The sequence below is a fragment of the Peromyscus eremicus genome, chromosome 10 (genome assembly GCF_949786415.1).
Source record: "Peromyscus eremicus chromosome 10, PerEre_H2_v1, whole genome shotgun sequence".
Lineage (NCBI taxonomy): Eukaryota > Metazoa > Chordata > Mammalia > Rodentia > Cricetidae > Peromyscus > Peromyscus eremicus.
Window position 1 is genome coordinate 21,409,477 of NC_081426.1, and position 15,155 is coordinate 21,424,631.

The 15,155-nt window shown below is 46.8% G+C and overlaps 1 protein-coding gene across 1 annotated transcript in view; it reads left to right on the plus strand.

Annotated features, from left to right (window-relative positions):
* The window catches only part of LOC131920872 (tensin-1-like), a 75,697-nt gene that overhangs the window by 38,363 nt on the left and 22,179 nt on the right, over nucleotides 1-15,155 (plus strand). The window contains exon 2 of the mRNA XM_059275336.1: nucleotides 10,749-10,860. Within this exon, the coding sequence (XP_059131319.1) occupies nucleotides 10,749-10,860 (112 nt within the window). The remainder of the gene's footprint in view (nucleotides 1-10,748; nucleotides 10,861-15,155) is intronic.

Genomic DNA, 15,155 nt, shown 5'->3' on the forward strand with positions numbered 1-15,155 from the left:
TGTCTCACAGTCACATAGTTTATAACTAGTAATAAAGAGTAGGCGTTTTCTGAATGGTGTATTCTTTTAAATAACTTCCGGCAGATTCAGGTATGCCTATAATAAAGAACCACCTTGTGATGTTTGCCTCCCTGTGTGGCAGGCCTGAGCAATGCCTCAGCCTTCCTACTGCTGGGATCACAGACATGAGCTACCACATTTGGCAGCCTCTGCCTCTTAATAGTAGTTCTGAATGGACCCCAGAGTGTGCGGGGGCTCATACTCTCCCTCAGAGCCTCACCACAATAGGGCACGGTGTCTTCCGTTCTGAATTCAGATTCCTTCTGCTGGCTCTGTCCGCACCTTAGTAAGGCTAATGCCTCCTGATAGACAGGAGAATCACTGCTTCCTACCCTCTTGGGTTAGATGCGGGGATCCAGAGTGAATGCAACACTCCTAGTCTCAGGGATCCCTGGTGAAGTGGAGGGCGGAGACGGTGCATGCAGGAATATGACCGAGAGACTTGCAGAAACGACAGCGTAAATAAGCGGCTGTAGGAAAACAGGAATGGTGAAGGGCTACTCAAACAGTGAGGGATGGATGGATGCAGAGGAAGATGAGGAAAGAGCTCACTTGAGGGGGCGGGGCAGGGGTGGGGTGGGGAAGAACATCTACTTGGTGATAATGGTGTGAAGAACCGGAGTCCTGGATGGCATGCCTATCTTAGGCAAACTTTGGTTTTGCTTTCTTTCTTCCACTTTTACAGTTGAAACTTGGAAGAGCAGCCATTGCTACTCCACTGCAGACACAAAAAGATGGATATTGAGTGCCAGGACCTGAGAGGTTGAATTGATGGCTGGAATTTGCACATGTGGTAACCATAAAGGCCCTTGCAGCCCACCCAGACTGCCCTCCCAGAGAAGGCACTTGGGCACACAGGCTCCGAGTCAGAGTGTGAGAGCCACAGAGGCTGGGCTCTGGGACACTGCAGGCTATTAGAACGCCACATGGGCTGGGCCTGGCGCCAGCGCCACTAGGGCTTCATGTTTAGAGCTACATGCTAAGTGCCCTGCTACTTACTCCGTTGCAGGGGTCTCCTCTGCCGCGCGGAAGAGACCCGAGCCATTGCTTCAACTTGAACCCATCCATCTTCAAAGCAGCCGTTCTACAGTCTCAGAAGTTGGGCTTGCCTTGTCTAAAGCTACACTCTGCTGCTGTTGAACTTGCTTTTAAAGACACAGCCCCACGCAGGTCCACAGGCCTGGGGTAGTAAAGAGGCTGCTCTTGTTAGCAGAGTGCATCCTCCTAGCTTTTTAAAGGGACCCTCACTCTTTCTGGGCTCCTGGATTGCTTTTCCTTCATCCCGCTCCCACTCTTGGTTTCTAATCTCCTTCTAGAATCCCAGACTCTGAATGGAAAGGCTGAGATGAAATTTGTCGGGATTGTCCAGAAGCGGGTGCCACAGAAGGGGGAGCGGGCACTCATTTCCTAGGAGTGCAAAGTGGGCAGTCACTTGCTTTGGGTTTTGCCTGTAACCCCACCGTCACTGACCTTTTCCAGCAAAGCTACCCCTCCCCATTTAATTTTAAAGCTTCACAAGCAAAACAAACAAAACAACAACAACAACAAAACCCTCCACCTTAATGTTTTCCAAAAACTCTTCCTACTCCACATGCACTCTTAGCTGGGTAGTGTCGATTACCGGTCGATACTTCCCAGCGTAGATGCAGGGTAGACTGGAGAACAGTCAAGATTTTAAAATGCCAAAAGCCCTGGGAACCTGCTGCGTTTTGATTCTCTTTAAGCCCCTGGGCCAGCGCGCCTAGAGGTTTGAAATCCTAGTAATGCCGAACCCCGAGCCAAGCGTCGGTAATTCCAGTCAGATGGCGGCAGGGAGGCGCCCCCACCCCCCCACCCCCCCGCGGGAAGGCGTTTCTTCGCCCACTTCTCCCGCGTCTGGCTGAGCAGCGGTGCCCCGGCTCTGGGCTGCGGTCTGAGGGGGAGGGCGGGCTAATTCGTGTCAGATGGAGGGCGGCCGCGCGGGGCCCGCCACTCGCGCCTGGCTTTTGTTCCCGGCGTCTGACTTCTGACGGCAGGAGCTTTTGCAGAGCCCGCTGAGACGCACACGACCCGGGCCTTGCCCGCGCAGGACCCGGAGCCGTCCGTGCCTCCCGCGCTTGGCCGTAGACAGGGGGCGGACCGCAGAGGCGGCCATGCGGTGGCGCACACTGGCCCCGGGCCCGCCCGCGAGGGTGGCGCGTGAGATCGGGGTGCGTGGGCGTCCCCGCCAGGTGAGTGTAGTGCAGTGGGCTCCTGGGGCTCCCTCGGGCACGCACGTGGGCGTGCAGGGTGGGCTCACAAGGCTATGCACTCGTGGGCCTGTGAGCGCGCTTGTGTCCCGGCTGGTGCGCGTTCGTTTGAGAGTGTGCTGGGAGGTGCACGCCTGCGTGTGCATGTGTGACAGTGTCTAGGGACGCGGAGCTGGACGCGGCCGGGTGAGCCCGGGGCAAGGTGGGAGTCAGGACAGCCCTGGCCCATTCTAGTCCAAAAGCCGCTGAAAACTGCTTCTTTGGATCTCTTTCACTGCAGAAGCGGCGGGATACTGGCCATTGCGCAGACTCGCTCTTCCGTGCGTGTTTCTTGCCGAGGTTTCTTGCAGATACCCCTGCTGCGCCTGGAAGAGGTCTAGTGCAAGTTCTCTGGGTCTCCTAGGGCATTGCAGCTCCCTGTAGATCACAGGACCATCCTCTGTGGGGTTCAAATTAAACAGGCGCGCGGTAGCGGCCCCACCCCCCTCTTCTAAGTCTCATAAATCCAGCATCGACTTCGATTGTTTTCCCAGGAAACTTTTGGAAGGTTCTGTAGAGCGAAAGGCCTGCACGTCAATTTTGCTTCAGCAGCCAGATGTGGTTGCCCTAAAGCAGTGGTTCTCAACCTTCCTAATGCTGCGACCCTTCAATAACAGTTCAAGTGATGACTCTCAACCATAAAATTATTTTTGTTGCTACTTCATAACTGTAATTTTGCTACTGTTATGAATCGTAAAGTAAATATCTGATCAGCAGGATATTTGATATGCAACCCCCATGAAAGGGTTGTTATTGCGACTCACAGGTTGGGAACCACTGTTTTAAAGTATGGGAACATTGTTGCTTGCGGAGGGGGTCCCTCCTGCCCTAGGAGTCAGCCTTCTGCGCCATTGGTCTGGGGACAGCTCTGCGGATATGGGAAGGGTTCTGGTTTGGTTGCTTTCAGAGAAGTGAAGTTGAGCTGGGAATGTGTTTTTGATCAGTGCTGTCTCCCTAGAATGCTAGCTAGCTACCCCAATGCACCTACGTTCGCTTCCTGTGGTGGGCTGAATATTTCCTGAAGGGAAAACATAGTTGGGATTGTGCGGGCATACTCTTGTACTATGAAACTACTTTGCCATGGTGACCTTTGGTGGAGAGAACTTGGCTGCAGGTTCCCTGTGCGGTTTTGCCTTTCCGCTGAGTGGAGAGCCTCCCTGCCCTCCAGAGACCTCACTATCAAGGCTAATTGCCCTGGCCCTCTCCAGGCTGCCCTTGTGGAACCAGCAGCGTTACTGGTTACTCTTCCGAAGTTTGGCTCCTAACAATTAAATGTAATTTAGGTTCCTGAACTGGCTTTGCCAACTGCTTCAGCCTTGCAGTACCCCCACCCCCCACCCCTCCCCCTCCTTTTCTGGGAGAAATGAAAGCACGGGATCAGGTGAAGACAAGGGCAGTCTAATTCCATCTAGTCTTCTTTCACAAGAGAGATGTTATGTAGCATGCACGTGAGCAGATGTTATTACACTATCTTAATAAACTCCCTGGGGAGCCAGCAATTGAAATGGCTGGGCAGGCACCACAGTGCCTCTGCTGTTTCCACCCTGCAGCTTCTGTGGACCAATGAGCAAGAAGCCTGTAGGGAAACAGTACCTCTTTCTCCTTGCTTGGAATAAAGGTGTTTGTGACCAATGAAACGTTACAGTATCTCTCCTTGGCCCACAGACTATGGCCAGTTCATTTAGTGCACAAGTCTTAATTGAGGGACTGTGGTCTGCTGTCTGCCAGCTGGGCAGGGCTCACAGAGGACAAAGGAGAAAGAGTTTGATACCCCACACCTAGGATATGGTTGTGTAGCACAAGAGAGAAGATTATAAACAGAGCTGCAAGGTGGGCAGAAAAGGTATGTGCCAGCCTGGGTATGACGAAGGGTGAATTCCTGTGCCTGTCTGAGTGTGACGTTGGGGTGAGCCTTATCCCTCATTGGTTGCCCGTAGGGTCTACGTGTTGTGTATCTCCGTCTTCATCCGTAGAACAGTGGGGGTTGTGATAAGTACGTGCAAGTGCCTTGCTAATATGAATATTGCAGACTCCTGCAGGCCTCTGGATACAGGGTGTCTGCTATCAAGGAGGCAATATCTATTTTGAAATAGTCAGATACAGTCATAGGAAGGAGTATTTAATAACGGTGCCTTAATAGTATAGGTCCAAGTGATACAATCTGTTATAAGGAAGAGTGGTTCTCAGGCTAGGCAGCAGATGAGAATCATTTGGGGTCTCTATTCTGGTTGCATCTCTAGGGGAATCAGATTTGAATTGGTCTGGGGTGAACCCTAACCTGAGTTGTTTTTAAAATTGCCCAAGTTATGAATGTGGATGTGTAGCATTTGGGATGTGTAGCATTTAGGTCATTTCCAGTAGCTCCATTTAGTAGTAGGAGAGAGAGGATGTCCTTTCTATTTAAGAGGTGTTGTGCCTTGCTCAGGGTGGCCAAGTTTTAAATGGCAGAGCCAATGCAGAGGTTTTTGAGGGTTCAGGGCCTTTTTTCTTTCTTTGACAGTGCAAATCCAGGGAGATAGGCAGTGAAGTGTAAACCCAACCAAGGAACCTGGAGCATTGGAAAGATTCTAGGTCTAGAAATGGCCTCGTAGGCTATTGGGAGTGGTAAAGGTTTTTGAATTAAAGGAGCTCATTGGTGATGTGGAGATAAACAACGTGTTGAGCTTATATCCTCCAGCTTTGCTAAAGTTTTATTTTTTATTTTATTTTTTTATTTCATCAGATTTTTCTACCTAGGCTGTCAAGTGACCAGGAACAACACTATTTTACAGCTTTCCGAATGGGTTGCCTTTTATTTCCTTTTCTCGCCTCGTTGTACTATTTAGAATCTCGATGTGAAGTCTTGATTAGCACCATCTCTGCCTGGTTGCATATCTTAAGAGGAAGCCTGGCCTCCAATGACTAAGGATGTTTGCTGTAGGATTTATCTAGCCACATGTGATCTAGTGAGGAAGCCCCTTTTTCTCCCTGCTTGAGATCTTATCAGGGAAGGATGTTAGGTTTCTGTCAGTGGATTTTTTCCATTGATTTAGAAGACCAGCTGGTTCCCTTCTTAGCTTATTAATTGCTTCTTCTTCTTCTTCTTCTTCTTCTTCTTCTTCTTCTTCTTCTTCTTCTTCTTCTTCTTCTTTTTATAGTTTTGCTCTTTGAGACACGGTCAGACCTCTACCACTTCCCTGCCTCAGCCTCCAGAATTCTGATATTTTTAAGTTTATTGATTGATATTTGAATGTTATAAATTCTTACATTTCTGGGATAAGCCAACTTTTCACAATGTAGTATGTTGTGGATTATGTAGGGTAACCCATGAGTTATTTAGAAATATAGTATTTTGTTTGCAACCGTTTGGGGAATTTTCCAGAGATTACTGTTGGTGTTCCCAACTTTGATTCCGTTGTGGTCACAGATTTCTTTTCTTCAGGAGGATTTGAATGCATTTTGATTTGTTCAGACTTGTTCTGTGTCTACAATATGGCTAAACACACTAACACACTTAAGAGAATGTGTGTTCTGTTGCTCTTGAGTCAAATATTCTGTTTCTGTTAGGTCAAATTGTTTGATAACATCATCCAAATCATTTATATCCATGTTTATTTTCCAGTTAGATCTGTCGATTGCTGAGAGAGGCTTACCTAACAAAATACCACAAGAATGGTGGTTTAACAGAAATGCATTCCCCAGCAGTGCTGAGGGAGGCCACGGACATCATGGTGTGGGCATGGCTGGTTTGTTTGGAGGCCTCTTTTCTTCATTTGTATACAGCCATCTTCTCCCAGGTCCTTACATGGTTATAGCCCTTTGTAAACATGGATTCCTTGATGTGTTTTCTTATAAACCATGGCGATAGCCTATATTATTTTGGGTACCTCTAGGGCATTCCTGACCAACATCTCATAGAGAGGTGTCCAATGCCTGGCACTGAGATTTACATTAAATAACCAATGCTTTCTGGGAGCAGCATTGTCTTTCCATGCATGCTGCTTCCATTTAAACTCTTTTTGGGAAATACATTGACTAGCCCTTCTCTCTGCCCCCTTTTCTCCGCCTGCCTCCCTCCTTCCCCACTTAACTTTCCACCCCTGGTGTTCCAATCCTCTATTTCCATATTGCACATATCCTCCCATAGCTCCGATTTAAGCCCCTGCTCCCTCAATGTGGTGAGAGGGTAGCTCAACTGTCTGAGTAAGAGGTGTATCCACGCAGGAGGCCCAGCCTCAAAGGCCACTCAGGAAAGGATGCAGTCCTCCTAATGGAGGCTTTATGGCTTCCCAGACCCTCTCCCTCAGAAGAGGCTAGAGAGGGAAAGCATCAGAAGGCAGGGAGACAGGTATCAGAGGCAACCCAGCCTGGACAGTCAAAGGCCAACATGGAAAAATTCTAGTTTTTTGGGTTTTTTTCCCCCCCTCTCTGGGCAGTCCCAAGTTAAACATGGTAGATTTAAAAATTTGAAGCTAGTGTCCACATATGAGAGAGAAAATGCAGCATTTGTCTTCCTGGACCTCAGATTTTCCAGGTCCCTCCGTTTTCCTGAAAATTTTGTTTTTCTTTACAGATAAATTTTATTTATCTGTATTTACTTCCTCTTCTTCATCCGTTTGTCAGTTGACAGACATCTAGGCTGATTTCAAAACTACTACATCACGTTGCTTTTTCTTTGATGGTTAGTGACCTTTTGATGCTTTTCAGTAGGAGAGAAAGTACATGTCTGCCCATGTGTTTGCTGTGTTGGTTCTCCTCATTCTGCGGTATGACGGTCTCTATGTCCATCTTCCTGTTATCTGGGGACCGTTTTGAGTGTGTATGTGGTATGTGTCAGTTGTTGGCAAGTTCTAACTTTCAGCTTTTGAGTCAATATCCTCCACCCCACCCCCACCCCCGAGACAGGGTTTCTCTGTGTAGTTTTAGTGCCTGTCCTGGATCTCGCTCTGTAGACCAGGCTGGCCTCGAACTCACAGAGATCCGCCTGGCTCTGCCTCCCAAGTGCTGAGATTAAAGGTGTGTGCCACCACCGCCTGGCGAGTAAATATCTTAACAAGTTTGTAAAAGTCTTTCATTTTTGGAAGACAGTTTGACTGCAGAGTCTAGATTTACTGGTCTTCTTCACTATTTTGTATTGTTTAACTTCTCACAGATATTTTCAAATTTATTATTTTCTGAAAGGTTTTATGTTCATTTTTAAAATTATGTGTATGTGAGTGTGTCTCTTTGTCATGAGTACAGGTACCCTTGGAGGCCAGAGGCATGAAATCTTGAATTAGAGTTACAGGGAGGTGTAAGCCGCCTGATGTGTAAGCTGAACACTCAACTCGGGTCCTGTGTAAGAACAGTGTATGCTTCTGACTAACTGCTGAGCCGTCTCTCCAGCCTCCTAACCAGTTTTGTAGCGAGAAAGCTCGTTAATCCTCATTGTTTGTCCTCTGTATGTGGTGTATTTTATTTGTTTGTTTGTTTATTTATTGCTCTGAGCGTTTTTAAGTTTTTTTTTTTCTTTGTTACTGGGTTTAAGTAATTTATGTTCATGTACTTTGGTATAGTTACAGTCAGCTCTTGTTTCTTGGCTCTGTGTCTTTACAGTTTTCCTTGCATTTTCAGATACTTTTGGTCATTATTTCTTCCAGGTTCCCTTCTGTGCTTCTCACCATTAGGAGTAAATGTGTGTTTATTGTAAGATTTTTTGCATTGCTCTGGAAACTCATTTGTTTGTTGATAAACATTATTTCATTTCTTTGCTTTATTTTGGGAGGTTTTCATTGTGTTGATTTTAAATTCACTGTGTCTTTTGAGTACTTAGCCAATAATTTTGTCCTGTATATTTTTACCTCTGAAGTCTGCATTTTCTTTTGTCGTTGTTTTCTTTGGATCTTTATGCATTTTTTTTTTAGATCTCCACATTTTGAGATATAATACAATTGTAATAACACCCTTAATATTCTTGTTTGATAATTCTAACCTCTCAGTCAGTTTCCACCATTTTTTTAAATCATGAGTTCTATTTGCTTTCTAGTTTCCTTGAGTACCTGATAATTTCTGGCTTTGTGAATTTTACCTTGTTTGGATTCTGGGAAATTATATGGTCTTTGTGGTATTCTGGTGTACTTTTTCTCTGAAATGCAGTCATGCTACTGGACAACAGTAACAGCCTTGGGGCAGTGTTTTGCAAATAGCTTATGTAGGCCAAGGGGAGTGTTAAAGTAGAGCAGATCTCTACAAGGCATGGTCGCTCTGCATTTCCTGTAGAATGGGGCAAAGTTGGGGTTCCTGATCTACAGTAAGCAAGCACAATTCTCAGCTCTTAGTGAGCCCAGGGCCCCTAATCCCACTGGAGAGGCATAGGGTGTGTGTTGGAGAGGTGGGAGCTCTTTTCTATATCCTTGATGGGCACACATATGCTCTTCTGCACTGGTTGTTTTTAAGGGCTTTTCTGCAGACCTTAAGGAGTTCTGCAGCTCTTTGTTCTGTGGTGCTCTGTCTAGGAAACTCTTCTTGCCTTCCTCAACAGAGGAGGCTCCCTTGGACTCCGCCTGGATCTTCTCTGCAGCCCGGAGAGTCTCTTAAGATAGTAGTGGTGGAGGGAGGGAATGAGGCAGGATGTTCACCTTACCTAATTCCTCCCTCTCAAGTACAGTTACGGGTCCCTGGGGTCCCTGAACAAAAATGTGGTTAAGATGTATGTCATCAGCTGCAGCTGTCATTGTGTGGGTATCATAGAGTGTGTTTATATAAACCAAGATTGCCCAAAAATCACCAAGTGGAAGGGCTTCCACCTCATTTCAGTCTCAGAGTGCCTTGGTGTGTGAGGGGCATTGTCGACCAAAGCATCCTCATTACTGGTCCTCATTTCCTGCTCTATCATGTTTTCAAAACGGTGGTTCTGTGTACTTTGTGCATGATTTTAGATGAGGATACATTTACTCTCTGGTAATCTTTTTTCATCATCAGTGGAAGCTCCTGTGGATTCAGAACTAAGTCAGTAAAAATGCTGTCATGGTGCTCCATGTCACCCAAGGTCCTTAAAAGCAGGGTAGCACATCTTTCCAGGATTGTTATTTTATCCAGATCTACATTTTTTCACCTGTCTTGTAGATCTTTAGCTAGTACGATGTACAATGCTGAAGCTTAATGACTTCAACTTTGTGCCCTCTATAGCTGCCATCCAGAGCATGAAACAAGCTCCCTCCGTCAGTGTTCCTGCAGGGCCCCCACCCACACCACAGTGCAGTGAGTTCTATGGCTCGTACTTCTGTTGACTCAATGTGCTTAAGTGGCGGTGGACATCATATCCTTGCATCTTTTAAATAGCATGATGCTTTTAATCCATGTACCTGCACGGATAGCATGCACCTGAATGTTTCCAAACACTATTTTGTTGTATGACCAACCTTTTTGAAAAATCTATTCTTCCTATGAAAGAGACTTAGGTTATTTCTTCTTTGGGACATTTTTTTTATTGTTACAAAAAATAGTATATTGACTATACTGCATGAGTGCTGGGGGCTGGGAGGAGGGACTGAGCAGAAGGTAAAGAGCTGCCTGCAGCCCTGGACACTTTAAATTATGTTGCACACCTTGTAAAGTTTGTAAGAAATTATCAAACGTTTTTCCCAAAGTAATTGTTACTGAGAACATGAGATACGATACATTTTATTTTCTGAGTAAGTTTGAGTAAGCAGTGACTCTGTGTGTGTGTGTGTGTGTGTGTGTGTGTGTGTGTGTGTGTGTGTGTGTGTTGACTAGGATCCACATGGTTGTTAGTTACTGGTCTTATGCCATTATCAGCAAATAGCCAGAATGTTCTAAAAGAAAGTGAACTTTTCGGAGGACCTCAGATAGAGAGAGGCTCTGAACACAGCCTCTGTAAAACAGGAATTTGGTGGATGAGAGTTAATCTCATACTAATGCTTGTCACATGGTTAAGAAAGACACACATCTGTGTCCTGGGCTCATCCTAGCTCATTGGCCGAGAATCTCTGAACCTTAGTGGTTATTTTGGGACACCTTTGAAAGGGAAACTGTTGAGCACCTCTTAACTTCATCTTGCTCTAGAAGACGTCTATTCTAGAAGAAAAAGCGGGGGGGGGGGGTGTTGCGTCTAGGAGGCTGTGTGGTTACTTTGTTATTGCAGTGGGTGCTGTGAGCCTGGAGGCTGGAAGGAGAGAGCATATTATCACCTAGGGAGCTGCCTAAGGTCTCAGTCCTGAAACACCCAGGGGGGAGATGCGCATACTAACAGAGGGTGAGCTGCCCTCTGGATTCTAGAATATCATCCACTGGCTTTCTTCGGGAACTGGAGTTTGCTCCTCTCTCAGCCCTCTTCAAGGCTCACTAGATTTATTATTTCCTAGGAAAGATTTTTTTTTTTTTTTTAAAGAAGATACCACGAGCTGAAGGGCTGACCGTTTGTTTCTTCCTTTACTCTTTCAGCCGGAAGAATTGACCACGTGTCCTCACAATTTTAAGAAAAAGGACTTTAAAAAGCCCAGAGTCTGTGGAGTGTGCAGACAGACCATTGACGGTCAAGGGATTGCTTGCCGAGGTAAGTCCATGCCCTTGAACCTGTCACCCTTTGGACCCAAGCTGGGGAAAACAGTAAAATGAAGACAGCCGTTCATCTGGGAGTTTCCAAAAGTTAAGTCATGGAATTTCCCTGCTGCGCCTCTCTCCACCCCCCACCCGGCAGGGCCTCCCATGGTTATACAGACACATACTCCTAAGGAAAATCTCTAGAAAGAGCAAGCTCTTACCATGGGAAAGTAGACTGCCATGGGCGATTTGTGGCCACATGTCAGGTCCTTTACAGCCTACCCTTCACTTTTCAAGCGTTTCACTTGTAAATCGCCTACAATCTGCAAATGAAGTGTCTATTCTTGAGTTGAGGTGCATTGTTTTTTTGTTTTTTGTTTTTGAATGACTTATTTATTTATTTTATGTGCATTTTTTTTTTCTTCATGTATATCTGGATGAGGGTGTTGAATCCCCTAAAACTGGAGTTACAGAAAATTGTGAGCTGCTTGTGTGGGTGTTGGGAATTGAACCCAGGTCCTCTGGAAGAGCAGCAAGTGCTTTTAACCACTGAGCCATCTCTCCAGTCCCTGAGTTAGGGTCCATTGTATGCTGGCCCCTCTCAGCCTGTTTGTGGAAAACGTTGATCTTGTCTCTAAACAAAGCCATCAGCGTGGCTTCTTGGTACTTAAACATCACAGTTAGTGCAACTTTGAATTCTTTTGACAGTGATAAATCTTCAAAATGGGTGTGTGGCTGGCTTCGGCATCCAGTCCACTGTGAGGTTTAGGGTCTCCTTCATAGTTAGTGTTGGTTCTGCCTAGCCTTCCTTCTCCTTTCAGGGGGCCAGCCTGAACTCTTGCCCTCTAGTTCACCTCAGGAATGCTGGGGTTGTCGTGTTCCCTGCCCGCCACCCCCCCCCAGCAGTTCCTTTGTAGATGGTTTCCAGGGGGTGTCTGGTGGGCCTCTGTAGTGTTAGGACCTCCTTGGCTCTTTTCTCTCTTTCTGACCCCCTGAAGTTTTGGAGTAGAGAGATGCACCACAGTGAGTCAGGAGTGGGCTGAGAGTGTGGCCCTCTTAGGATCTGTTTAGAGTTAAAGGGCATCTGCCTGGCCTGTAGTATTCCAGTTTGATACCCTCTGCTACACAGTCCTAAAGAACATGCTCACTGCTGTCCTGTGGCCTCCATCCCAGGCCTGCTGATATCTCCTTGGCTACCTGGGCCCCAGTTGTCTCCTCCCACCCTAGGCCTGCTGGGGGTCCCCCTGGCTACCTGGGCCCCAATTGTCTCCTCCCACCCTAGGCCTGCTGGGGGTCCCCCTGGCTACCTGGGCCCCAGTTGTCTCCTCCCACTGCACTCCTGCTGAGCTTCCACTTAGCCCAATCACACTCCTCTCACCCCCCCTGTAGGTGTAGAGTGCTAAGGCCTCTTCTGCTTTCTGCTTTGAGGCAGTTTCCTACAGGCCAGCATGGCTCTAAACCGTGACATGCCCTAGTGCACATAGGTCCAGGAAGATGTCATGGATGCTGAGGTCAGCTAGGCAGTGGTGGGCGGGGCCTCTCTGATTGAGGAGGGGCCTCCATGTGTCAGACTGCTGTGTAGGACAGTAAGAGTGACCCAGGCACGGGAACAGGCAGGGGCTTTCCATCCCCTTACTGTTGGCCTGGAGGAAAGAGGAGAGGAGCTGAGAGCAGGTCATGGATGCCCATGAGATGAACACAGCTCTTTAGTTTGTTAGCAGAGGTGACTTTGTGGTCGTTTGCTGGCAGAGGTGACCCTATCCTTCATGTTGGTGAGCTCTCTACTGTACTTGTGGGGCTAAGTCCAACCAGAAGTCAGCTACTCTGCCTCTGGGTAAAGAGCAGGTTCTGGAGTCTATTCCCAGCCAAGGGATGTGCCGTTGAGTGCTTCCAGACTTTTTTGCCTGTTCACAAACAGTACTGCCCTGCATAGTAACCTGGTCCTCATGAGATCTGTGTCACAGAACTAGGGTTCTCTTGTGCATGCCTTGTCCATACGGGAGGGTCCCTTCAGCCTGATATAATGGCCCTCTTTGTGTGCAGACCAGAGGCGACCTTCTCAGTGTGTCATCTACCTCACAGGCTTTCTCTACAGTGTCTGTGAATGAAGACAACAGCCCCTTCCCTGCCCCCTCGAGTTGGTAGAGACCCTTTATGCCCAGGAACATGTACTGAAAGCTCTCTAATTTTATTTGTATTGTGAACCCCCTTCTCATGGGAACACCTCTGTTTTAAGAATTGCATCTTGAAAGTGTTCATTGAGTAAAAGACTTGCTATGTAAGCCTGAGGATCTAAGATTAATTACCAAAACCCACCTAAAGTTGGAAAGGATGAACCGACTCCTCAAAGTTGTCCTCTGCCCTCTGCCCATGTCCCATGGCATTTGCACGCTCCCCCACACAAATTCCTCTATAGTAGTAAAAATATATATATATAAGTAAAAATAAAGAAATAACTAGATCTCTAGATATGACTCTCAAGTCTGAAAAGAAGGGAGAAGAAGATGCATTGAGGTGAAGTTGGGGTTGAGGCTATGTGACCTGTGTGACCTATGTGGTCCCCTGAGTCAACATTAGCTAGTTATGTGCAATTGGGAACAGTGTAATGGTGGACCTGCTGAGTCCATGTTGAGTTGTGCTTCCTCTGGGTGGCAACCTCAACAAAGTTTGCTTCCCCATCTAGGACTAGGACCCCCAGAATGATTGAACCGGGGGCAGTCTGCGTCCAGCTTTGCGGCACCCTAATCAGACTTAAGTCTCCTAAGATCCCTTTATGGAAAGTGCTCTTATGGTGGTCTCACATGTCTAATACCCACACATGCCTTGTTCCAGTGTGTAAGCACAGATCATGACTACAGATCTGGTAGTTGGGCTCTTTAGATGAAGGTCTTTGCTTGCCAACACCTGCAGCAGTGACTGGCATGCACCATGCTCATTGTCCCCACAGGAAGAATCATATTTCTTTATATAGTGAGGCCTGGGTTTATTGAGAAGCTAGCTAACCCACACAGCTTTCTTCCTACTTTAATAAGCTACCCTTAACACCTCAAGTAGTTTTTGTTACTTTTACACAAAGAGAATCAATGGGCAAGAGTAGGAAGGAGAAACCCAAAGCAGTGTTGAGGCTCTGACTTGCAGCCGGTGTATGCTGGCTGGACGGGAGCTGTGGTCCGTCCTTCCTGCTCTGAACCATGCTCATTGTGGAGACCCTTTCACTGCCTGGGCTTGGGGTTCCTTCTGTAAAGTGAGGACTCCAGGCTGGTCCTGCAGCTTCTGTCAACTCCACTGGTGATGTTTTTAATAAGTGGCACATGAAATGTCCGAGGGACTTCAGTGGGCGTGCCAGAATGGAATGTGCTTGTGTGTATCTGACTGTGTGTGCTTGTGTGCTCATGTGTGAATGGGAACCACCTATGCAGTTGTGTTTGTGCGTATGAATGGTTACAGATATGAAATGCACATGTCCATGATTTTTCATGAGTGTGGATGTGCCCATTCCTCTGACTGCATGCATTTGTGTGCACATATCTGTGTGCATGTGTCTGTACACAAAGAAGGCCCAGCTGAGAGCACCACGCTGGCTCAGGGCACTTGGTAGAATTGCACCTCCCTGTTCTACCATGCCTGTAATCTTAGGCAGAGCATGCCTGGGAGGTGCTTGAAAGAGAAAAGTAGAACTAGTGGTACTTTGAATGGAGGAGGTATTCAGCAGGCTCCTCTGTCATTCACTTGTTAGGAAAGATTTGGTAAGGTACGTCATTCCCAGATAAACATTTCCGTTTCTCAAGTCCCAGGGATGCATTCAGGCATTCATACACGTGAAGGCGAGCATGATGACCTTGTGGCCCAGAGGGCACTAACATCATACAACCTTTTCCCAAGTTCTGGCTTTTTGTAAGGCTGTCCCCCACTCCCCACTGGGACCCTCTGTGAGCTGTGCTACCTTAGGGGTACTTTATCCCTCTACCATTTGATGACGGACCACAAGGCCCTGAGCAAACTAGAAGGGGTCCTCCTCACACACTTTTTTGTTCTAGGACCAGAACTATGAGAAATAGACTTGCTATTGTTACTAAGCTACTCAGACTGTGGTATTTTTTTTTTAAATAACAATCCAAATAGACTGAGACATCATATTTATACACACAAGTATAGTAATTCTGTTATTATGTAATTGCTACTTTAATACCCTGGAATTATGTTCCAGGAATCTTAGATCTGATCTTTCTCATGACTTTAAAATTAAAAAAAAAAGAAAATTATTATTAAATTCAGTTGCTGCAGGTATTACTTAGCGTGAAGAGGTTT